Genomic DNA, 27894 nt, shown 5'->3' with positions numbered 1-27894 from the left:
CGAATCTTACAGGCCTATTTCGCTACGACCTGCAGTATCAAAGCTATTTGAGAAACTGATATTTAAACGTGTTAAATATTTGGTAACAATACCAGGTTTCCAGTTCGGTTTTCGAAATCACCATTCAACAATCGATCAAATGCACAGAGTAACTGCGGCTATTGAAAGAACGTTTGACGAAAAGAAATACTGCCCTGCAATATTCCTGGACGTCTCGCAAGCTTTTGATCGGGTTTGGCATTTGGATCGCAGGAAATGGCGTTTTCAACATTTAAAAATATCTCGGTTGGAGTACCACAAGGTAGCGTCTTAGGACCTCTCCTGTATCTGCTCTACACTGCTGACATTCCAACAACAAAAGAAACACTTCTTGGAACCTTTGCTGACGACACAATTATTATGGCAAAAGATATATCTCTGCCTAGGGCAATAGAAAAAGTGCAAGTGGCAGTCAACAAAATCTACAAATGGACGAAAGATTGGAAAATTAAACTAAATAGCGCCAAATAATATGTCCACGTTAATTTTGCACTATAAACTTAATTATATCACTCAATGGATGCCCGATTCCTCAAGCAAAATGAGCTAAATACCTTGGAATCCATCTTGACGGTAGATTAAATTGGAAGCATCACGTTAGACAAATTAGAACCAAAATTAAACAACTATACTGGTTAGTCGGAAGATACTCTAAACTTGATCTAAAATCAAAAAGGTTGATTTATAATACACTAAAAATTCAAATCAACTAGTCATATCAGCGTTATATTAAAACAAGGTTCTTCGATTGATTACCAATACCTATCTCTATGTAACCAACGAAGAACTGCACGATGACCTGGAAATCAAATGGATTTGCGAAGTTATCCAAGATTTCGCCTTGAAACACGAAAGAAGTTTACTAAATCATACTAACGTGGAAGCAATACAACTGCTGGACAGCGCGCAGAATGTCAGGAGATTGAAGTGAACAAAACCATACGAACTTATATAAAGTGTATACATTTAGTACAAACTATAGCCATAAGTTAATAATTTATAAATAATTATAATTTTATAATTGAGGAATACATACTGATGTATTTTCTCGCACTCGTCTTGTTTGTTAATTAATCCAAGTACATAGGAAAAGTAGTAACAAATTAATTGTAAATGAAGATTGTACTAAGCGTATCTAATAATGATGTTATAAAAAAATAATGTCTTGATGTATAATATTGTATATGCGAGACACTGGTCTTTATGGTAATTAGATCAATAAGAGGTATTCTAACGCGCTACAAATATTAGCTTCTTCATAATATTACTACTGTGTGATGTGGAAATGAAGAAGTAAGGAAGCGAAGCTCTTGGATTTAGTTAAATAATAGTTGTTAGAACGATTAACAGAACTATGACATTATTGCGAATCGACTCAGTTTTGTTTGAACCCAAGTTAAAAATGGACATCATAAAAGAGAATATACGTTGTATTTTATAGTTTCTCTTCACTAGCAAGTCAGGTTACTGAAAATAAAAATAGTATTAGTGCTTCTAGTTCTGGTCAATCAAGCACAGTTTTGATTTCATCGATTCCGAAGTTCAGTCCAGAACAGATTTTACTATTAACATTAATTAAATTCATGCTTAAACGGTATGCATATTCAGATTTATTATATAGAATTTTTTGTATATATTAAAGTCTCCTTTTTACCAACGAGGGTTTATCTGAACTAGACCGACTGGTTAACGTGGCTCCGAGTCACGGCCCTCGACATTAAGCTTACCGACTGGCAAGTGACCTACTTTCGATCATCAGAGAAGACATACGGTCTTATCCAGCCTGTTTATTGGCGTGACTGGTATCATTTTCCTTGTTGGATTTTGCACTCTTGCCTAAGGACAATCATACATGATAAACAATCACAAACATAAATTGACGACCATGCCCCAGCAGGATTCGAACACGCGACTATCGCAACCGCAGGAGGATCGTCCTGTCGCCTTTACCACTGCGCCAAACAAGAAACTATCATATAGTTTAAATTGTGAAAACTGGAAATCAGGTGCTTATATATACAAAAACAGATCAAGTTCTACATAAAATGTTGTCAACATCCATCATAAAAAGTTTACACTTATTATAGTATAAACATACAAGTGCAAACATTTATTAAAACACACCTCCCAGTGTGGACAGTTTGTTGACTTAAAAAGTTTTATGAATTATAAACAGTCAACAACTTCTAGTAAAATAACTTTTGAAGGACGATATGTAGACTATTGTCACACTGCATACGCTTTTTTACAAAACTTACAGAGATACACACAGAAAGTTATACTAGGCATTAATTTGTTGAAAGAAGAATTATCATTCATATGCAATACAATAAAATTATTTTTGTTTCGTGACCTATATCTTAAGAGATAAAAGGCTATAAACGACATCGGTATATAAAGGTTAGTGTGCCATTTTGATATTTATTGCATGTTTCTGTCCTGTTTGGAATTGGCAATATTTATGAATGATATGTCTACTATACTGATTAAAAACGAGTACAAGTTCTTGTAGTTATCTTTGAAGATTTGACAACAAAAGAGAACTTTGAGCCAAATAAGACTATCTATATTAAGCTATATTTAGCGATTACAGAATTTTAATAATTTTAATTACAGATATCTAATACATACATAATAACTTTAATTTAGATTTAGTACTAAATTTTTTGGGAATATGTGATTATAAAATTACTTATATTGTCAGCTTGGTTGACGCAGTGGTCAAGGCTACAGGACGGTCCTCTTAATACTGTGATAGTCGCAGGTTTGAATGCTGCTGGAGCATGGTCGTAATTTTATGTTTACGGTTATTGATAATTGTGATTCTTCAAAAGGCAGGAGTGCAATATTCGATAAGGAATGTGAAAATGTGCTTTGTTTCATCACTACTGATGAGACTAGAAAAGTTAGTGTCTAGAAGTCAACCAAGAAGGTTCTAGTATCAGTTTCTTTGGTATATAAAAGACAATGTTTTAGCTGTGGGTTAGCATTAAAAAGGAAAAACGATACACTCTGTAAAAATTTGCGAACAAAATTCTGGGTCATGGTAGACAAACTTAATATTTTTTTAAATCAAGTACAATGTATCTTTTTAGAAAAAAAAAAACAAAATGTGCCACATCCACCTTATTTGCCAGATTTAGCTTCGTCAAACTTCTGACTGGGTCTGTATGGTATGGTTTGAAGTCACTAGGGTTATATTGAAATTCTTTTCCTACCTTGCAGTAAAAACAGGCCTGTGTAGGGTATTTTGTTTATGTACATATGACTTTATCTAGGTTTATCAATTGCGAAGATAAAGGTCGATTATCCGCAATAAAATAAAAGATTAGTTAATGATTGAGTCAGCTGAGGGATTATTTGTTGTGCAATCAGGTGGATATATTGCTACTATTAGCGCAGGTGGAAAAAAAAGAATTAATGCAGGTGGACTTCTATAACAATTAAAAATAAGACCAAAATAATTTGTTGGGACAGGTGAAAAACAACTATTATACTTTTAAATCAAGGTGTTTGATATATTGAATAACAATATATCAGCAAGAATACAACAACACAAAATATGTGATTATAATTTTAATTTACCTAAGTCATGCAACAAATACTCTTTTTATTTTAGGTTTAGATGTCTAAGAAGAAAATGCCATTATCTTTGTAAATATTTCGATATCAATTTCTAGCCTCTATTTGGTTATCACTTTACTTTCTGATAAGGGCTTTCGAGCCTTTCTACTTTTAACTTTCTTCCTTATTTCGCGCTATCTCCGATAAATTATCCTTTACCATCTTTCACCAACGAAATATTCCGGCTTTTTTGTTTCTCTTGTCTTGTTCTTGTTTTTATAATTATGTTTTAGTCATTTTCCTACCCATGTCTTGCCAATTTTACTCTTTAGTTATTACAGTATTCAGTATTTATTTTAAGTAGAATTAATCTATACACTGTATTTACTGTATTTATCTATTAGTATAAATATACATATATATATATATATATATATATATATATATATATATATATATATTGCTGATATTTTGATTGATATATTGTTGATATTAGAACTATATTGGTTAGTCAGAAGATACTCCTCACTTGACCTAAGATCAAGGAGATTGATTTATTACTTAATAATAAAACATTGGCAAAGTTTAATGTTGTGCAAAATCATCAAATCGATGAGTAATCCAACGTTCCCAAAACAAATACTCTTTTTATTTTAGGTTTAGATGTCTAAGAAGAAAATGCCATTATCTTTGTAAATATTTCGATATCAATTTCTAGCCTCTATTTGGTTATCACTTTACTTTCTGATAAGGGCTTTCGAGCCTTTCTACTTTTAACTTTCTTCTTTATTTCGCCCTATCTCCGATAAATCATCCTTTACCATCTTTCACCAACGAAATATTCCGGCTTTTTTTGTTTCTCTTGTCTTGTTCTTGTTTTTATAATTATGTTTTAGTCATTTTCCTACCCATGTCTTGCCAATTTTACTCTTTAGTTATTACAGTATTCAGTATTTATTTTAAGTAGAATTAATAAAGAATATATATCGTGGATTTTGTTCGTCTAGCATATTCTATAATGACATATTCTCTATCTTCTTTTGGTCATTATAACTAGGCCTATGTGCAGTAAAAGTTGCCCTGTTTCTGATTTCACTGTGATGTTACATCTAACATTTTTTTACACAATCTATGTAAAGCGTGGTAAAGAGAAAATCAATTATCTTTTCTACTAATTACTCTAACCTGTACGTATTAAATTGGTTGTGAATATGCTTATTGGTTGTGAAATACACTGACTATTTCTGCAGCCTTTTTTGTGTTATTATGGCTAATACTGTTTTTTTCATTATCCTTACTATTTTTACAAAATCTTTAGAAGTAGTAAAATAAAACGAACACGATAAACTTAATAATGACTGATTATTTTTTGAACGAAATCGATTTTTTAACCCGATAAAAAATTGGTAATTTGCTGGCGTGACCTTGCTTTTCCTTTTCATAACCTGCAGCTCAGTTACGTAAGAATAAATCGTTTAGTATTAATGAAGTGTATGTTGGAACTGGTTCCTCGGTATCACTAAATAATGCGCGTTTTTATATAATCGTCAAGTTTGATTTTCGTAAAAATTCCTCGCTTACACATAAAAATAAATAAGCACCAAGTTCAGTTAATTTCCTTGTTTATTTCATGTAGATATTATTATAATACAGGGTCGTTAACATAGATTATAATATATAAAGAGTATCTTGTTATAATACATAAATGTTAAATAAATGTAGTCGGTAACAATATCGAAGATTATTCGATGGATTTCACGTGATGGAAGCCTGAATCTTTAGTGTTTTAACTGTCGTGTTCCTTTCAATTATTTTTCGTTTTCTACTGCCAATAACATATAATTATCATTTAGGTAGTTCTTAAATCGTTGGTGAAATTTTCCCATAGCTACGATTCGAGAGACGATATCCCTAAGGCTCTGTAAGGATCTCAAATGAATTTCACATGTCATTTACCACTAGCGCGCAGCTAATGGAACTATTGTAAGATGCCTGAATATGTTTAATAATCCATAGGAGAACATGATCAACTTCCAAAAGCTGCCCAATGTGAGCTTCTGCAATAAAAACGACAGCCATTCTACGAACCTAAGAATTGCAGGTGTTTTAAAAACAAATGGTGGCTCGACACTTTATTAATAAATAAACATTGTGTATATGTCAGGTGTTTACATTAACAGGTCAATTGAAAAGTCCCCGGCCTACCAGTGTAAAACACATTTTTTGGCAAAATTAGTTTTTTTTATTCAACATAATTCCCTTCTAGGAATTCGTATACGGTCTTTAAACAAGCAAAATAGTAATAAAGTGAATTTTCCACAACGATTAAGTCCTGGTAACAACTTTACACGTTGCAAAATCTTCGAAAATATGCTTAGTATGTCATCAGGGGCCTCCTAAACGACCTAAGATATAAACATATATATCAGTGCCAGACTTTTACTGTAAAAACTATTGAATTTAGTGTGGAAGCCTAAAAAATATCGGTATATATTTTAATTCCTCGTCTTGAAAAGCAAAGAAAAAAATATTGATATTTAAAAATATATACGATTGTTGCAAAAATATCGATGTTTTCTAAATTTGTTGCTCTGAAGAGTAAAAAAGGTTTTAGTAGAATGTATATATATCAGCTTGTTGAAAAGTAACGATAATCCAGAGAAAGTAGCTTGAAATTCTTTTTTTTTTTCGGGAAGTTAATTTGGCGACAAAAAGCTAATTTGTGAAATATTTTGCATTGTTGATATTCGCAAAAAATATCGATATTTTCTAGATTTGTTAATCTTAAGAAAGAAATCGACACATGATATATAGAAATAAAAAATGTTATATTTTTTCGACAAATGTAGTTGACCTTTTCCTCTTCGACTAAGCTGATCTCATTATCCGGTTAGGAAATAATTTGTCTTTTGTTGAATTATAATTGAGCATTATACAGTACTGAAAGTTTTTTTTAGAAATTCGGCATCATTAGCATATATGCAATACTGCAAAATTAATATATACTATATATCATAGTTTCGGTAACTTCTTCATCATTTCCATGAATCTTTTTCTAGTCTGTAAAACATCAGTGGTCACCGGATGGCAGATCTGGAGAATAAGGTGGGTCGTTTTAAACATCTTTTCTATCGACTTGTGATGTTTTGGTGAAACAACATTCGAGATGTCAGGAACTTATGTTCTGAATTTAGCCTGATTTCTATACTCACTACAATGCCATGTATTATTCACTAATGGTAGTTCATATTTCTTAGAAATTTGGGAATGTGAAAGATAATCTGATCGTTCAGGGCTGCTATATAATGGTTTTCTTATAAAGTTTTTATCGCGTTAGACAAGCAGCAGATGACTCCCAACTTGACCTAAGATTAAGGAGATTGATTTATTACTTAATAATAAAACATTAGCAACGTTTAATGTTGTGCAAAATCATCAAATCGATGAGTAATCCAACGTTCCCAAAACAAAGTTCTTCGATTAATCACCAATTCTTATCGTGATGCAACAAACGACGAACTGCATGATGCATGATTGAATTACTTACGAATATTATCCAAGATTTTATTTTAAAAGATGAAAGAAGGTTACTAAATCATAGCAACGTGGAAGCTTACTCTTAACTTTTGTTTGATTCGTCTAATTTCTAATTTTAATTTGGGAAATATATTCTGAAGTGTATGTCCTACAATGGAACAACAGTAATAAAGTAAGATATTATACAAAAATCAATAAGCCTAAATAATCTTCATAATTGCAGGGAGTTTTCAAATATTGCAATGCTACGATTACATTTTGAAATCTCTATCCACATAAGTTTAGAGCCTACTGAATCTATATCTTATTGATGCCGCTCAATATTGTCGGTCAATCTCGCTCAATTTATGCTTTAAGGCTGATTTCATAATGTTGTTATATTTGAAGATCAGTTGGCGTGTTCTTGGAATTTCCGCGAAGAGCCGCGGGTTCGAATCCTGCTGAGGTATGGTCGTAAATTTATGTTTGTGATTGTTTAAAATTTGTGAATGTTCTATGCAAGAGTGTAAAACCCTACAAGGGAAGTGATCCCAGTCACGCCAGTAACCAGGCTGGGTAAGACCGGATGTCTTCTGGGATGATTTCTGAAGTTGGTCACTCGCCAGTCGGTAGGCTCAATGCTGAGGACCGTGGTTCGGAGCCCACGTTAAACTTTAGGCCCAGTCCAGATAAACCCATAGTTGGTAAAAGGAGACTTTAAAATATATTTAAAAAAAATTCGACTTATTATTATGATAAAAATGCAAAAATAAGATTAAATGTGTTTCTGCTAACTGAAGTGGCGGACATTGAATATCATTTTAAAACAATTTAAGACAGTTTATATCAATAAATAAATATAACACTTACAGTACGATCTTTATGACGATGTGTCACATCCAAATCACTGAAGAGAATAACGTCGAAAGAATGTCCAAATTGTGAATCAAAACAAAAACAAATCGACTATATATATGTTTCCAATTACATTATGTGCTAGTGTTAAATTAAAAAAATGATTGTTCGGCCTATATATCAAGGAGATTAGTCAGTTGTCAAATTGGTAATCCACGTGGACTATAGAGCGTTTGATGTTTGTTCTGAGATAAGGTCGCGAAACACTGTTAAATAAATATTTTTGTTTGTTTATTACGCGTTCAGCAAATAAACGATGTATTAATTCGTAGAAAAGTTGATTAAGTTGATTTCTAGACGCAGAAAAAAGCAATTTAATTGGTAACGATAAACACATTTGCTAGGATTCACTAAATTACTTTTCGTGCTGTTTTTGCATGAATGTCGGTGCCCTCTAATGAAGTATATGATTATGTGAATGATCTTATTTTTTATTTTTTACTTTTAAATTGTTTCATTCATTAACTTGTTACGTACACGTACTTCTGCTTCGATTACAACCAAGTTTCGTAATACTTTTTCTACTTCTGATAAGCATACTGGTGATAAAGCACCTGTAAATTATTGAAAACTGTGCTTCGTTTGCGTTTGCATTGTCGTCATGGAGATTGATTCTTCTCTTCATCGACTTTTTCTGAATATTCGAATACTTCTGGTAAATATACCATTCAGAATTGACCAATCTACATTGTCCTAGAGCAACTGTCGCTACATGTCGATTGTTCTGCTGAAACAGACAATCGTTTGCTTTGATGTGCTTTTTCCGCTAACAAGTTTTGTTGGGTTTGGATTGTCTTGGAAGGCCTATACAGTCGATTTTTGTTTTGTTTCAGGTTAATACAGGTTCACATATCTATGATTCATCACCTGTATATTTGTTTTACACGGTTTATGCACGTAATTTAATGCATTTTTGAGAATGCGTTGGTTTATTATGTGATGTTCAGATGATATTATTATAATTTTAAGCTATGCCTTTGCATGTTTGAGATTGTAGTAATATGTTTTGTCGCTAAAGTAGCAGGGTATAATTAAAAAATGATTCCGAATATTCTTGAGATTCGTAAACGAGCCAATTTCCTGCTTCGTTCATCATTCATAAGTCTCAATTCTTCACGATCTTTGATGTGAATTCGAGTAGTTTTGCCAATCAAAATAATCTCCAAATACACAATCCAATTTTTTAACAATGTTTGCTTCTCTAGAATCTGACATTAAAATACATTAATTTTCATATTAAAATAGTAAAGTAAATTTCCTGGCAAAACTCAGACATTTTTCATACTTAATTAATCTAATACATATATTAACACTAATATAATTAATTTATATGAGCTTCATTTCAAGTGAGAAAAAAAGCAGCTTTTAAATCAATAATTAAACTAATAATCAAGACTTATACTTTCTCGTCTTTTCGATAACAGTTGAATTTAACGTTAACATTTTAATTTAATTTCTTTTGATGCCTGTTTGGGAAAAAATTGTTAAATACTCATAAGCATTCTATAATTTGTATACGCTAAATCCTCATTTTTTTCCTTTTTTTTATCTTTAGTTTTCAGCAGTTTTCAATCACCTTCAGGAACATTTTTATCTTAATTGAAAAGAAAAATAAAACTTTCTAGGAATGAAGTTGAGAAAAATATGTTATTTATATTTCAGCATAATGACATTTAGTTACAGGAAGGTCTCATTTACCATTGTCCATTGTCTATATATATATTCTATCTATGTTCATAGTTACATTTTCTATTGCAACACTCCTGATACTAGTAGATACGTAGGAAAATTAGATGTGGATTAGGTTTAATAATTATATGAAAGAAAAACGCATTTGTACGGATTAAGTTATTTTTATGCTTTTAAATATTTTTTAAATTTACTTATTTTGAAAACATCTCTTTAGAAGAGAAACATGATGTATATTAATAATTTGTTTGTTTTTGAAAATATTTTCATATGTTAAATTTTTGATAATATATCTTTAAGAGGATTCTTAAAAATGTAAATTATTTTCAGAGATATAGCTGTTTTAATAACGCGGCATCTGAAAACGAAATTTAAACGCTTTTTTTCGAAACGACATATCTGAAGCTCTACTAAACCGATTTACTTAAAATTCGGTTAGATTCTTGTTAGCTGAGCCTTCTAGACAGTCTTCTGTCGTATTAAAATAAAAGTAAAACATATTTTTTTCGGCAAGTTTGAAAAATAGTGTTTTTATCTTTCTTTTAACATTTCCGAATTTTTTGAAAATCGTAAAAATCGTTACGTAAGTTAAAAAGTAGTTCGAGAAAAATTTCGAAAATTTAATTTCTGAATGTCACGTCACTAAAACAGCTATACTGCTTAAATTTTCTTTAATTTATATGTTACATTGTTACTAGTCGTTGCCGATAATAAATAATCCCCACTACACTGCATTATACAAAATCAAAAGGTTTAAATCTTTTGAAGAGTTGTAACCCAAGAGTTGTTACTTTTCCTCATATCTGCTTGCGATTTTCTTGATTCCCTAAGTACAACAGTCGGTATTTGAAGGTAAATAGTTAGTCCTATAGTATATGAGCGCCCCTTGTGATTTCTCAGGACTTGCTTGTATAATAGCAAGTTATTATGTACAAATAATTGTGATTTTGTTCCAATTAACCAGTATATTTTCCCATATTTGAACTCCAGCTCTTTCTTTTTCTTTTTTAAATGTTCTTTTAAAGTTTTGCATCAAGATTTATTCCGAGATACTTAATTAATTACTTAATTATTGGCATTGGTGGTTGTGTGGTCTGATTATATGTGATATTGGGATCAATTATTTCTGAATTATTGAAAATGAAATTGGGTCCAATTGTTTATATTGTCACTTGCCTGTTGTAATTTTCGAGTGACTTCTTCGCTATTGTCTCCGATAGCAAGAATCTCAGTATTATCAAAAAATGTAAACAAGTTGAATTTTGGTTTGTGCTATCACTTTTGATCAATTTTTGAATTTTGATATCATAGTATCACATGTGTACCTAGAGTAGATGAAGAATTGGCCTTCTTGTGGTACATTTGCTTTAACTTCTTTTATTTTACAGTAGGTTTCCTCTTATTTGATTCTAAATATGGCTGTAAACTAAGATTTTAATAATTCAGTGTGTTGTTGCGGTAACATTTGCTGTGGCTTATGAACAGAACTGTCATACCTTATTGAAAGCTTGCGCGACATCTAAGAACAAAGCTGAACATACTCTTTTAGGTTCCTTCATAGACTTTTTCAAGTCCGCGTGTTATTCATATCTAAAACAATTTTGAGAGTTTGAAAAATTCTCTTGAAGGCACATTCGTAAAGGATAAACTCTCGAAAGTACGAAAATATGGGATTTTCCAAATATCTAGATTAAAATATCCCTTTAACTTGCGCCTGTTATGACTCCTTGTATTCAATTCAATTGTTGCATATGTGTAAGTGTATTTTTAACCCTATCTGTGAATACCGCATAGAAACACAACTTAGACATAACCGATGCTGGTAAATCATAAATCAGACGCAGCATATAAAAATACGATAGAGCACCGCGGTGGAGCTCGCATTCTGGATAAATATCTCGGCTGATTTATTCGTGTAAATGACCAGAACAATTTCTCAAAGCAATTTACCCACTTTCGAAAGTGACAAATTATGCAGACGGGAGACGGAAAATCGTTTTTTAATTCGAACCAGCCGACCTCCTAATTGTCAGGCGTGCGGTTCAGAACTCATAAAAGCCCATCGTAAACTTCGCCGGCACACTTAATATTTTCCTTTAATTTGCTCATAAACAGAGGAAAAACTTAACTTATGAGACAATGCCGAGCCAAAAGTGACGTCTTAAATCCCGCGCGGGACGGACCTACTCCGTGGCGCTGTCGTGGAAACCGAACTCTGGGGCTCGGGTTTATTTCTGGATGATTTATTGTTTAGCGCCCTTACATTAATTTATCCAGTGGAGCATATGAAAAGGTGCGCCACTTTTTCGTCGTCTTCTTCTTGTTTGTTCGTTAGTTCCGTTTTTTCGACAAAAACGGTGGCAGGTCAATGATACATGATACGGGCGATATACCAAATATATTCTTCTTGTGTGCGTTAATGAACATTAATTAAAATTAATTAATCTTTACTCTTCTGTATTCGTAGTTATTATTTTTCAAATTATTTTTATCTTTTAATATATTTTTTTTATAACATCTTTATTAGATACGCTTAGTACAATCTTAATTTTTATTATAATTACAATTAATTTATTACTACTTTTCCTATGTGCTTGGATTAATTAACAAGCAAGACGAGTGCGAGAAAATACATCAGTATGTATTCCTCAATTATAAAATTATAATTATTTATTAATTATTAACTTATAGCTCTAGTTTACACTAATAATACACACTAAATGTTCACACAAGTTCGTATGGTTTTGTTCGTTTCAATCTCCTGACATCCTGCGCCTTGTCCAGCAGTTGTATTGCTTCCACGTTAGTATGATTTAGTAATCTTCTTTCGTGTTTCAAGGCGAAATCTTGGATAACTTCGCAAATCTATTTGATTTCCAGGTCATCGTGCAGTTCTTCGTTAGTTACATAGCGATAGGCATTGGTAATCAATCGAAGAACCTTGTTTTGACAGCGCTGTATGACTAACTGATTTGAATTTTTAGTGCAACCCCATAGGTCCAAATTGGCCTTATAATTGTATTATAGATCAACCTCTTTGATTTTAGATCAAGTTGAGAGTATCTTCCGACTAACCAGTATAGTTGTTTTATTTTGGTTCTAATGTGTTTTGCTTTTTGTCTAACGTGATGCTTCCAATTTAATCTACCGTCAAGATGGATTCCAAGGTATTTTGCTGATTCTGCTTGAGGAATCGGGCATCCATTGAGTGATATAATTAAGTTTTTATTATTTCGCCTTAATGCAAAATTAACGTGGACAGATTTGGAGCTATTAAGTTGAATTTTCCAATGTCCATTTGTAGATTTTGTTGACTGCCACTTGCACTTTTTCTATTGCCTAGGCAGAGATATATCTTTTGCCATAATAACTGTGTCATCAGCAAGTCGTCAGGTTCCAAGAAGTGTTTCTTTTGTTGTTGGAATGTCAGCAGTGTAAAGCAGATACAGGAGAGGTCCTAAGACGCTACCTTGTGGAACTCCAGCCGAGATATTTTTAACTCCAGTAATTGACAATAGTTACGCGGTAACAATTTGCTCATCTTACAGATTAATCCCAAATGCCAGACCCGATCAAAAGCTTATCTTTTAATATTAAGACATTTTTTTAAAGCAGATCAAAAATTTGACACTAATCACTAGTCATTATAATTTATCTCTACAGAGACATAAAACCAGGTACTCTTCTAGGAAGACCTAGAAGGTTCTTATTTAGTCTCTAACAAAATAAAATAAAACTTAATAAAACGCCTCAGTGATTTTACAATGTACCACACTTCACTACAAAACTACACAAGATCATACGGTTCATACGGTTCTCCGGAGTCTGCATGTTAACATGGAAGTGGAGTCTTTCCTCATATCTCGTTGCAAATTTTAATCTCAATCTCTTAATTTCATCTACGATAGTTGGAATCTGAAGGTCTCTGTGTAAGTAATTTTTCCCATACTAACTAATTGCATACCACTATACTTCTAAGAACGTTATTCTGATATAGTTGTGTTTTGTTGATATTATTTCTGACAGAACGTGCCCATAATTGAATTCCTTATAGGTTTTAGTGTTTCCTTGTACAGCATCCACTTGTTTTCGTCAAAATAACCAATACATATATTAATTCGAGTTCTTTTCTTTATTTTTGATGCCCTCGTTCCAACGAAGTCTTGCATGAAGATTTATCCCAAGGTACTTAGGCTTTGTTAATGTATGGGATTATTCATATTGATATGTGAACAGTTTGGTAGTAGGTGAATTTAATATACACCGATTTATTTTCGTTGACTTTTATTCTCTATGTCTACCTATTTATATTACTACTTATGCATTTTTCTAGTTGCCTCTTAGATACTTTTCTCCTATAGTAAGTATCCCAGTGTTATCAGCAAATGCAATTATAATAACATTTTCAATTTGTGGTGTTTCACATAACAATGTACAATGTTTCAAATATAACCACATTTTACTTGAAGGGGCGCTTACAAATTCTCAATTTTTTTTGGAGGGTCTAGTCATAGTCTAGTATTTAGTTTTGTTACTATAATATTTATCTAGTTACAATAAAAGGGTATTAAAGATGTTGAATTTTGAGCTTGTTCAATAAAACATCTAGTAAGTCACCGAATTCTTGGGAAAACTTGAATAGAAACTTGATACAATGTTCTGACGCTTCTATGATTTGGTTAGGCCATTTCAACTTGAAAGTTAAATAACCCCTTGGCCAATCAAAAATATAAAGATGAGTTAATGCATATCTCCAAAAATTTAAACAGAACGAAACCATTAAAGAAGGTCGTTATAGAATATATTGAAGTTAAGTTTGATCTGAGTAGTGAAAAAATAGTTGCTAAGTAAACAAAAATGCAATTCAGTAATTTCGTAACATGGCAACGTATTTTATAAAATTCGTAAAAAATTAAAATTTTACTCTACCTGCTGTTATTCTACATTTACTATTACTCTTACTCTACTTGTACTCATTAGCTGTTTTCGACTGTCATTTGTTTTAAATAAAAGAGTACAACGAATATATACGTTGAAAATTGATACGGTGACTTGAATAGGCTTGTCTTTTTTGTAAAAGCAATTTTTAAATAGACATCAAAAAATGTGGAAAAGTGGTTATCAACATTCAAGAGTGTATTTAGTTACTTTTTCTAGAAAGTTAGAACACTATTAGCTCCATTAGATACGTTAACTGTTTCCTGATAACGATTTTCTGGATTTATTTTGTAATTATTGATATTTCATTGTTTTTCAACGCTCAAAATTGTATGTTCGATTCATTAGTTTTGTTGGTTGATTTCTCTAACACGAAAGATAGAGAATAAATCCGCTGCCGAATGCCATCAAACGCTTATGATGATTTTGTTCCATCATCCAAATTATTTTGGTTTCAACGATTTAAAAGAAGTGATTGTGATGTTTTTTTTTTCGAATACAATAAATTGCAAGACTTATTGGACAAAAACTAAGTTTTAAATTCTCAAAAAACTTTTAGGCAGCTTAACAAATCATTTATAAACTTTCCATACTATGACGAAGTTCCAAAAGGGCGAAAAGTTACTATCACATGAATTGACCGAAAATTATTCCCTTTCGCACCTTTCCAATATCGAAGTTTCATAGCTTGCCAGGCAAAAATACTTTTCTTGTAGAGTATAAAGAGTGGCGCTGAAAAACAGATCTACTAGGACAATCACAAACTCAAAAAGTCATGGGTTAGTCCAGGAGAGTCATCCACATCGATATCGAAGCGGAATATTCATGGCCATAATGTATTGCTGTGCATATGGTGTAATGAGCAAGGTGTAGCGTATTACGAGCTGCTAAAACCAATTGAAACTGTTACTTTTTGTGTCTACCAACGTCAAATGAATGGGAATTTCACACATCGTCATAGCGTTTTCTGATTATCACTTGTTCATATCGATGCAGCAAGTCTTGGTTGGCACACGGTTTCAAAATACGAAGTAAGTGTGAAAATAGAATGATGCTAAACCATCTCTAAACCATATCGTTCTTTGGACACCCTATCGAAAAACTAAGTCTTTCCAATAAGATGGGGAAAATGTTTCACACTAAATGTGTTTTTAAAATGAAAATATATTATAATTCTATTAAATCAATTAATTAGATCTATATATTATTAATTATATTAATTTTTGCTTCAGCAATCTTAATGATGATAAATATTCAAGTTCTGTTTCAGTGAAAACATCAGACACCACAACTTTGATAATACTTTATGCACCTCTGACATTTCCATTAAAATTATTATGTCAAAAACAATATTCTGTGTTGTACAACAATAAAATAATGTACATCATACAATCTTGTATGAATATCATATTGGTTGGCGCAGTGGTACAGGCGACAAGACGGTTGTCCTGTTGTTGCGATAGCCGCTGGTTCAAATTCTGGAGTATGGTTGTAAATTTATGTAACATTTGTGATTGTCTTTAGGCAAGAGTGCAAAATCCAACAAAGAAAATGATCTCAGCCACGACAGTAACCTGGTAAAACCGGATGTCTTCTGGGATGATCTCTAAATTGGTCACTCGCCAGTCGATAGGCTTAATGTCGAGGACAGTGGTTCGAAGCCTACGTTAAACAATAGGTCCAGTCCAGATAAACCTTCATTAGTAAAAAGAAGATTCTAAAGTATATTAAAAAAACATATCACAAAAAAAGGGATGATCACACATAACATTAATACTAACAAATAAATGCATAACATATTATTATTCCATGGTAGATTGTATTAATATTTTAAAATTTTCCACAATTTTACTTTCCAGTTGTTAGAACTTAATATGGATTCAGCTGTTGGTTAAATAAAAATTCCTCCGATTCACCGCAACGGCAGTTTTTCGATACCATTCGCTCAGTTCTTATTGCAGATGGTCTATTTCTGTACCTGCCAGGCGCATCGGAATTAATAGCGCCCAAGTATTTAACCGCATCTATCTTCCTCCGACACGTGCCGCTCCCCTTACAAATGATTCCTTTTTCCAGTCGTTTATTACAGCATTTTTCGAATAGATCGCCGTCCTAATTGTCACAGATTAGATATACGTCTACGGGATGTCGCGCGTTTATTAGGCGAAACTAATTCTTTTGGTCAGAAAAGATCACAATAAATCGGAAACTGATTTATTGTCACTATGTCACTGATCATCATAAATATACGTATGAATTGTACCAATAAAATATATAATATATTTTTTATATGGTTTCCTTTAATAAAATGTAATGATCATATAGTGTGTCCAACAAAACATTAAAATTTATGACGTCAGCATGTCACAATGTGGCCGCATTTGCTTCGATGAAGGTAGAAAGGTTCTGGTATATTTTTAGACGTACCACAAGTTTGTCATAAAGTTGTTAATGAAAAATATTACCGAGACAACACACAGAACTATTGAAATCTTGCATTCAAATCAGAGTCAGAGAGAAATAGTCAGAAATGTTTACCCTACAATAAAAGAAGCTAAAGTAGGAGTACCACAAGGAAGCGTATTGGATCCAATTCTTTATCTACTCTACATATGTGATATATCACCGATGGAAAATATCACGATTTATCAAGATATCACGCGATAACTGGATCCAAATTTGGAAAATAAAAATTAACGAAAGTAAATCAGATCAGGTATAATCAGATCGCACAAGCACCAATAACAATAAATAATACTATCACTCCATATAGCAACAATTCTAAATATCTCGGAATGAACCTTGATGCAAAACAAGCTGGAAGAAAAATATTAAAAAGAAAAGGAAAGAAAATGGATGTAAAATATAGGAAAATAGATTGGTTAATTGGAAAAAAAATCACAATTATCAGTACATAATAAATTGCTATGATATTGAGACCTATATCAAAATACGTAATTCAGTTTTGGGGATGGTCCACGAAAACTAACATAAATACTAGTATTACTTACACCGAGACCTTCAGATACCGACTGTCATTCAAGAAATCAAGAGAATTGCAAGGGATAATGAGGAAAGACTCATAATATCGAAGTAATACAAATCTTTGATATTACTAGAACAGGACACAGGCTTAACAGAATCATGAAAATGCATACAAAATGCATTTGGTAGTATATTTGACATCATCTATGACCTAAATTGGCACTTTTATTTGAAGGGCTATATATTTTCCTCATATAGAATATCATGGTTATATATTTCCTCATTCTTCTGAAGCCAGTGTCTATTGAATTGTGAAAAAATCCAGGTGAAATTATGGTTCAACTAATACGTGTTATACATTTTAATGAACTGGTAAAGCAAAAAAGCAAACAAAACAATAAACTCTGCATAAATCATTCAGATCAACCAAAATTAACACTATCTTCCACCAAATTAGTTTATTTTTTGTATTGTGTTAAAATCAATTCTATTTAAAATTAATCAGCTAAATTGACCATGTTTACACCTTTGTTTTTTGTTACAGTACACCCGAAGTTGTGGTCCAAAGTCAGAATCAACAAAGGCAAAGACCAACTCCACGATCAACTCCAAATAGTTGTGTTGTTAAAGGTAAGAATAAATTTAGAGCGTCTAGAATGTAACTAAATATGTCAACATCACTGATAGTTTAAATTATATACTTAAAAACTTGATATAATAATTGTTTTGCAAATAGAAGACGTAAAACGATATAGAACATCACTCAATAAAGGAGTCCGGTTCCTGGCCTTTACGATTTTATGAATTTTGTATGGCAAGTTATTGACAATTTAAATATTTAATTAAAGGATATTTGTATTTTTCTATTATTTTTATTAAAATTAAATTAGACTCTAGCTAGCTAAAATTACGAGTAACATTTACATATTATACAAGGTTCTGTGGTTTGGCTCGGTTCAATTTTTTTTGTCTTATTAGTTGTATTGGTTTTACGTTGCTGTAATTATTAACTTTTTTTCATGTTTTATGGAAATAGATGTGTTTTAACTGGTAGATTATCTCGTAGAAAAGTTTTGGTAATTATTTAAAGAACTTTGTTTTGGGTGCCTTGGATTACTATAGGTCCAAATAGGCTATATGATGACTGATATACCAATATTTTTGATTTTAGGTCAATATATCTTCACACTAATCAGTACAGTTCTTTTTTTTGTCTAAACATTCGCTTCAAATCATTATTCAGGCTAAAAATATCTGGTAATAAAATATGGAATCCTATATTTGAATACTATAGAACCTATATAGTTTTTGGTGGAAATGGAAAATGTCAATTGAAATAACTATAAAATTCGATGGTCTTGATATTTATCTGAAAAAAAAACAAAAAATTGCTAGAGAGATGAGTAAAATGTATAGAGTCAAATGGCCAATAGTTGGCCAAATAGTTTTTTGAGCAGCTGGTATAGTGCAAAAGCAAAGCACATTGGTAGCGTACACGCTAATATTAGTGTAAACAACTTGTAATATTAGTAAAACAAAAATTGATGGAACCTAAAAGATTTTGCATAATATTACTCAATGAACAAGTATTCTTTAAATTATAATTTTCCGTAATATCACTGAGGTGTTATTAAATGTTTTGAAATTATATCTTACTTAGTTACTAGTCATTATCGACTGACCTACAAATTTGTCTTTGCAAAAGTTTAAATCTAGGTATATCTCAGACGACCCATCGGTCCTAACTTGGGTCTCTATCTAATAATGTTTGTGTACTAACACTGCTGTTTTATCTACTAAATGCACCTCATTATATTATATTGCTCAAGATGAAATGGTTTGGTTCTTTTGTGTTCTATTGAGGTGTTATCTAAAAGTTGCAATACTTCGACATTAACATGAGACAATTTTTATCTGAAGTTTTCAGTCCTCTACTATCGGGGTGGCGTTACTGCCTAGGACTTTGTTCTAGAAAACTTGTATTATATTTATATTGATTTTTACAGAACGTCTCCATAATTGTATTCCATAGGTTCATGTAGATTTTAATATACTATCTATTGATAATGGTCATTTTCTTCCAATTAACCAATACATTTTCCTATATTTCAATTTCAGTTCTCTTCTTTTTTTACCATATTCCCCCCAGCGAAGTTTTGCATTAAGAGTCATTCCGAGACAGCGTTGTTGCTGTATGAAATGATAGTATTATCTATTGTTATTAGTATTTGTGCGGTTTTATTATACGTGAATTGTACATGCACAGATTTACTTTCCTTTATTTTTTAATTTCTAGGTTTGGATCCACTTATTTACATTGTCACTGGTCTGTTGTAATTTTCGGGTAACTTCTTGGCTCTTGTCTTCGACAGCAACAATTGTAGTATCATTAGCAAATGTAGCTATCATAATATTTTCCATTTGTGATATATAACATACGTAAAGTAGGTTCCAATATTTACACCTGCTTTAATCTCTTTTATTGTAGAATAGAGTTAATCTTGTTTGACACTAAACATTCTGGCTATGATGAAAAATTTTAATAGTTCAGTGTGTTGTTTCGGTAAAATTTTCTGTAGCTTATGGGTGTCAAATCCCCTTGAAGGCTTTTGCTACATATCTAAGACTAACTAAACATATTTTTATGTTCATCGGTTGTTTCACTGACATCTGTTATTCTATACACCTATTCAATTGCCGAATGTTTGTTAATAAACCCAAACTGGCGTGTTCGTATTATTTTATATAAAATAATATATTATTTAAAAAATATATCTAATAAAATTCGGATATTTACGGTCATAATTATCCAGAAACTTAACCGGTATTATGCTGTCGGACGGAGAGACTGCAAAATAAACTCGGCAGTACATGAAACATTTTTTCCCGACTATTTAACCAGTAATCCGAAAAATTCGTCGAGCACCCCGCTGAGTCACATTAGAGAGCACCAGCTCGGTTTTGTTTACGCCGGCCCGGGCCATGTGCGGTCTCTATGCATTACCAAACTCCATAAATCAGATCGGAAATTGCCTCAGAAGCGGGCCGATCCCCGTCGATAGTCCGTACGTACCACTCGTAAATTCGGAATTGTGTATAAAGCGAAAACCATTAAAGCGTAATTATTTCATTGGCCCGAGCCCATTTCGCCGGCCGTTACAGAAAATTTCGTGTAAACATTCGCCTTTTAATCTTTTGTTTTCGAGAAAAATCGAATTTAGTTTGATATCTGGCGGCGAGCAAGAGAGACCCAACTAAATAAAGCACGCCTCGGTGGAGTAAGTTGTTGTTTTTATTCGAATTGTAGTATTTTATCTTGATCTTCTAAATCATTGAACGGTGACGTTAGAATATCAAACTCTCTGTTATTGTTGGATCCCTTATAACTTATAAAAATCATCAAACATTTTTGCCACTAAAACTATTTCTGAGAACAAATAACGTGGATATAATTTTTATATAGGAGACTCATTATTAAAAATACATTAAAATATGGGGTTGTGTGCTTGAGGCAGAACAGCTCTAATAATAAAACAAAATATACAGCATTTCCAACAAGACGAGATCAAAAAAGAAGAAATACAAGCTACGACAATTGGAATTGAAAAAAAAACAGCACTGAAATAATCATAGGAGCTATATACTGTCCACTAAGGTACAAAATAACACAACAATACAGAGATTTTTTTAAAAATTAAGCCCAAGGTTTATTATTGGAGGGGACTTAATAACACCTGGAAAAGGACACTTAAGGACCTGTAAGCCCACGTACTGGCCCATCGACAATAAAGGCATCTCACCAAATAAAATACAAATCGAGAGCTTGTACCAACTATCATCTGATCATACTCTCATATTGTGAACACTAGGCGTGACAAACTTCTAACAAATTTACTAGCTGGGACATGTTTGGACTTATAATGCAGAAATAAAGTTTAAATGTAAGAATCGATTCAAATGTATAGACGATCTTCAACTTCAACGAGCAGCAAATCCGAAATATAATTGAACAAATTCGGTCTGTGTAAAAGAAGCTACCCCAACATTAAGAGAGAAATCAGAATATGACGTAAATTACCCCCTTGAAATTAGGGCATTGATAAAAGAAAGACGAAAATCCGAAAACATGGCACAGAACCAGAAATGTATAAGTAATCAGACAAATTAAAAGATTAAAGAATAGAAACAGCCCGGAAGCAGACAAAGATTGAAAGCAACTCGGAGGTTTGAAATATCAATTATTAGAGTACCGCCTATTGAAAATGCGAGAAATGAATGGGTTCGACGCAACTATGAAAAAGCTGAATTATTCGCAGAATATTTAGCTAACCTATTCCAACTAATATATATAAGTACACAGACTAACAGCAATATTATATGCAACATTCCTGGATGTCTCACAACCTTTTAACTGGGTATTGAATTTGTGATTAATCTACAAAATGAGCAAATTGCTTTTCGAAAGAAAATTTAGAGTCTCGCCTGAAGGGGCATTCTCAACACTTAAGCTTATGTTGGCTGAAGTTTCACAGGGTAGTGTCTTGGGACCACTCCTCTATCTGCCAACGTCATAGTTATCATGGCAAAAGATGTATCTCTGTTCAAGGCCGTAGAAAAAGTACAAGTAACAGTTAACAAGATCTACAACTGGACTTCAGACTGGAAAACACAGCATAATAGCTCCAAATTATCCATGATAATTTTGCGTTCCGGCGAAATGACAAAAACCTCATTATATCACTTGACGGATGCCTGATTTCTCAAGCAGAATCAAATACCTCCTCATAATTTTTTATTATAGGTTAAATTGGAAACATCATGGTATATAAAAAGCAGAGCAGATTAGACTCAAAATCAAGCAACTGTAATGGCTAGTCGGACAATACTCCCAATATGACGGATTGCAGTGCAACAGAACAGTAGTAATATATTAATTTGTAAATTAAGATTGTACTAAGTATATCTAATGTAAGATATAATTAATAAAAAAAACAAAACATTCTTGACAATGCACCATTGTAAATAAATACACGACAAATGTAATACTAGTATCAAGAAGTGCTAACAAGTAATATCAGGCGTATGGTAATTCATTTCCATAAAAAAAATTTTAATAAAGAAAACACGTTATTAGCTATGGAGTACTCGCTTTGGTGGTAGATAACTATACTAAAAGTGGAGCGATACAGAGAAGATTAGTATTGCCTCTATGTAACACGATTGATCGCTGCTATGAAATCCATCAATCGATCGAAAAGGTGGTAGTCAGAGGGAGCCAGGTCTGGAAAGTGCGGCGGGTGTGATTTCGAGTGACTTTCAGCGGTTTTTTTCTTTCGATGAGATTTGAAAAATAATGGCTGCCGTAAATACATGTTTCCAGCAACAAAACTCAACATTTTCAAAAAATATATAAATCTATAAATTTATTATGTTGGAGGTTAATGTCAGTAGAATAAAATAACATATGTATCAAATAATAAGATTAAATAATCAGATCAATTGATCAATCAAAATTGGAAATTAATTACCGACATATCTAGTAGTAACATAGTAGCAACTTCTTTCGAAAAAGGCAAAAATGTATTATAGTTAAGAATATTTTGTGGTGTAAGAAGAGCTAGGGTATTAAGTCTGTTGAATAAACTGGATGTTGCCACAGCTAATAATGTAATGCACTGATTTTAACGATAGTTTTTGAACTTCGTGAGTAGATGAGGGAAAATCATTTTTCTTCTGAAGACTGGGTCTTTACCGTAAGCATCTGATGAGATTAATTAGGATCTGTAATTAGCTAATATAGGATGGTGCAAAAGTCTAGCTACCATTGATGCAATTTCCGCTGAGTGGCAATAATTGAACGAATTTTTGCACTCATAATAATTTAGACGTCTACGCAACACAATGGTTAAAGCAAAACTGATTATTGCATTTGCATTGCAATCATCATAGTTATTGATTTACCAGTTTTACTTGCAAATCGCAAACCTACCAAAAAATAAAAGTTCCTTTTGCGTAGGTACAAAAACATAAAGAACCAAGTTTAGTCTTTTCTTTGCAGTAACTACATCGTAAATAATGTATACAAAACATGGTGAAAATATTGTTCGTACCCGTTATGGATATATTCATGATACTTCATTTTTTACAATGTTATTTACACTAGTAAAGTATAGACGCACAACTTTTTGAAATAAAAGGCAATGGAGTTTTTTTTCTAAAAAATTGAGTGGATTGGTGGTAATCAGATTTCATTGAGAAATTGAGAAGAGTTGAATTATTGATGAAAAAGAAAACAGGACTTATTAGCCAATGACTTTCGTCTTTTGAGAGGAATAACTTCACGCAAATGATGCGTAACTCTAAAATAATAATTATTTCTGATACTATGATCTAGAGTGGATGTAATGAACAACGACATGACTTTTGCGTCTTACTAATATCTTTCACTGTACATGTAAAAGGTAGTGATAAAAATAAATGTGTATATTTTTATGAAATATCGGTTTATCATACCATTTAATTGGAACAGTTAATCATTTTGTTTTCAAACAGAATTTTTCATTTCAGTTAGAAATGAATTATGGGTTTCCGTATTTACATGGAATTTTACGGCCTGCTTAATTAGTTACGGTTAAGAAAACAAACAAATAAAAACGACCAGAAGCTTCTAATATAATTTATGTAAACATAATCTTCATATGTAAGGTCTGACAATTTTTTTTTGTAATTTCATGATTTTATTAGCAATTATTGAGATTAATACATAATAGAATATTTATTTTAATTAATATATAATAGAATTTATATATAAGAATATGAATATTATATATAGTTATAGAATATTAATATTATTTTCTATAACTGTTTCTCTGAAGCAAATCTTTGATTTCTGCGAAATAAGTAAATCGGTGACCTATGGTAGGTGCGAATATGACTCAAAATGTATTCTTCAAATGATTTAATTTTAGATTATACAGATCGCCCGTGAAATTTCCAGGTTGTAGCAGTTTCAGAACCACGATTTTACTTCTAAATAATTATGTTCTTTATTGCCTTTGAATTAGCTGCTTGGAAATGCTCTAAATTCAGATGTTGGGTATGATTCTGGATGCCCGATGATAGATCAGAAATAACTGCATCGAGAAATAGTGGTGCCAATAGCTTAGTTTCCTTTCCGCTCTGTTACGGTAACGTCAGAATTGATTGATTGATTCCAATCCCATCTCCTTTTTTACCGACGAGGGTTTAACTGGACTGAACCTACTGTTTAACTTGGGCTCCGAACCACGGTCTTCGGCATTAAGCCTACCAACTGGCGAGTGACCAACTTAGAAATCATCCCAGAGGACATCCGGTCTTACCCAGCCTGGTTACTGGCGAGACTGGGATCATTTTCCTTGTCGGATTTTGCATTCTTGCCTAAGGACAACCACAAACATAAATTTACGACCATGCCCCAGCAGGATTCGAACCCGCGACTATCGCAACAGTAGGAGAACCGTCCCGCCGCTTTTACCACTGCACCAACCAAGCCGGCAAAAGGAGTATTATCATCATGTCACCATGTACCATGACCTATTAATAACAGTCATAGCTACCTTTTGAAACGTCATTTGCTGGCTACTACTTTTTTTCAATATTCATTTGGCATTATTTGAATTATTTGTGGAAACAGGACACATATGTTGAGTTTATCCTGAAATTGGTCGACTTTCATACATTTTCATAGTTCAACTAGAAATATTATATGCGTTTATCTAAATAGGTTAATGTATGTCTATATAAAAATATTGTAAAGACGCTCACAAGATGATCAGATGATCACCGGTAAAAAATGATGGGTTCTCTTGGTTTAAACCAAACAAAATGAAGCTGAGCAATATTTGGTTCCAGCAACATTCTGCATAAGTGGTTTAATGATCTCTTAAGATCCCATTAAATTTTCTTTTACTGTGTTATTCGTTTGAACGATGGCATACATGGACATTACGATTAATAATGGAATTTCAATATGAAATTCTGCCACCTTTATTGATTAATTATTACAGAAAAAAAGGATCCAACTAAAATCAATAACATTGTCAGTTGATTTGAGAATTTTGTGGTCAGATGTATTAAAATTGTCTCAGGGAATCACTTTCCAGTCGTAAACAAATCGATGCTGGCGTACCTCCAGGTTCCCCGCTGGCCCCAGCCTTATTTAACCTCTTTATTTCAGATCTGCCGAGAAAAGAGCACATTGACGTCGCGTTTTACGCTGACAACACTCGCTGCTTTCTTCACGGCCGCCAGGTTCGAAGTTACAATTTATGAACGTTGACAGAAGCAGCTCGATCATGCGGTCAAGTGGTTCAAATTCTGGAGGTTGCAAATCGACCCGCTGAAAACCCAGGCCATCATTTTCCATAAGAAGCGTTACGCACTGCGCGTATCGCAATTTAAGATCGACAATGCAATAATTCCATGGCTGGATAACGTCACGTATCTAGGTCTTCACTTCGACCGGCGGTTCGGTTGGCATTCCCAAATCCAGAAACGTGTTTTTCCGCTTCAGAACGTATGAAAATGCAGAATCAACGTTGCAAATTGGATTCAAAGTGTTTTTTTTTAAGTTTGCGGATGTTATATGCTCGGTAAATATGGAAAAATCACGCCAAATGCACTCAGATATGCCTACTTTGGTTCCACTGTAGTACTGACAAGTAATAGGTACCGAAATTGTTTTGTAAAACGTGCAGCATAAAGCCATACAATTAGTCACTTGATGAAAATTTATACTTTTCATATTCTATGCCAATGTTATGAAATGCACAGAATAATCATGCTAGTTTTGTTTGATGAATGTCGTCGGTATAAATGCAAAAAAGTCACCGGATTGTAGCACGTAATCGACAATTAGTTACAAATTTAATTAGATTCAGTTTAATTTAGATTCAGCCTCCCAATTTACTTTATAAACAGCTTTTGGCTGTTAAACCCTGTATACTCGCGCCATCAAAAAGACCTGTTATACCATTAAGTAGTGTACGTGTATTATATTTAATGTTTGTTACCCGTGTACAGATTTGGTTAATTCATTTTGCTTCTGCTGAATATTTTTGCTTCTGCAGGAATACCATCGTCCCAGGTTTGTTTAAGTTGTCTTCCATATTCCTCCATCCTTGTGATGTCTTTTTCTCGCACTTCTGAAATACTTCATCTCCGTGGATTCAATTTTGTTGTTCTTTTTTTTGGAACGTTATTATTGGTCTATATATTATTTCATATATTTCCATTTTTGCTTTCATTAAACTTTCTTTTTTATTAATTCATTTATTATATTGGTCATTACTAATTATAAACTCATAGTTTTTCAATTCTCCCGTTCTCTTTGCCTTCTAATTTAGCGTATTCGCCATACTGACAAACGATGTGCTTTTGATCGAAGCTATAAATATATTCGGTCGGAGAGTCAAAAAGCTTTTTTATAAATCCATTTTTTTAAACATGCCGATTTTTGCACTCAACTAAAACGATTTTTATAAAGTGTTACGTTACGAATTTATGGCATCAGCGACAGTATAAAAATATATTTTTAAGCACCTCAAAGAAAAAATCTTCTATTGCCGCTCATAAAAGTCGGATGCATCGAATAGCGGACCTGTCGATTTATCCGGGATGGCTCCATTGGTAGGCAGGGAACAGATTTGTTTACAATTGAGGCAATTACGAGTTTATGTATCTACCTCGTATTTTACGAGTCTCCTAATGGGTTTCGGTTAGAGGGTAAACAAATAAAATCTGGCGGTTGTCTGTAGAGAGTGGCAGTTCTCTTTTAATAGTGATTGCTTCTAAATATCAACTGAGCTGGAAAAAAACAGATCCACGGAACAACAAACATGCGTAATATACTAGTTAATTAAAAGTTAATTATAACAAAAGGATATTTGTTCGATGATAAAATATCACTTTACTTAAAGTATGCTTCGTGATTTTTTCTTGTGTGAATTTTCTGTTATAATTAGAGGTAAAATGCCTCTGAATTTAGAAGCTCCAATAAGCTGTATTTTATAAAATTTTTATAAGATTTATTAGGTATTTTTATAAGCTTTGTTAAACTCGTCAAGGAATGGAATCAGATATTAAACAAATTAAATGCTCGTAGGAACTTATAAACATTTAAGTTCCTTAGTCACGTTGCTTCATGAAGAATTTTTCCTTGGAAATATTATTAATCAGTTATCAAGTAAGTAATTTAACGCTGTTTTA

General features: G+C 32.5%; 2 protein-coding genes across 3 annotated transcripts in view; one reads left to right on the top strand and one right to left on the bottom strand.

The window, feature by feature from the left end:
* The window catches only part of Nagk (N-acetylglucosamine kinase), a 73462-nt gene that overhangs the window by 7035 nt on the left and 38533 nt on the right, over positions 1–27894 (bottom strand). The window lies entirely within an intron of this gene.
* The window catches only part of LOC143194328 (uncharacterized), an 88319-nt gene that overhangs the window by 54211 nt on the left and 6214 nt on the right, over positions 1–27894 (top strand). For both annotated transcript variants that reach the window (XM_076401022.1, XM_076401023.1), the window contains exon 8: positions 18191–18276. In XM_076401022.1, the coding sequence (XP_076257137.1) occupies positions 18191–18276 (86 nt within the window). The remainder of the gene's footprint in view (positions 1–18190; positions 18277–27894) is intronic.

Source organism: Rhynchophorus ferrugineus, unplaced genomic scaffold (genome assembly GCF_030347505.1).
Source record: "Rhynchophorus ferrugineus isolate W39M unplaced genomic scaffold, kcgeb_rfMv2 rfM3, whole genome shotgun sequence".
In the NCBI taxonomy this organism is placed as follows: domain Eukaryota; kingdom Metazoa; phylum Arthropoda; class Insecta; order Coleoptera; family Curculionidae; genus Rhynchophorus; species Rhynchophorus ferrugineus.
The sequence above is the reverse complement of the archived record's forward strand: the minus strand, read 5'-3'. Positions and strand labels throughout refer to the sequence as shown.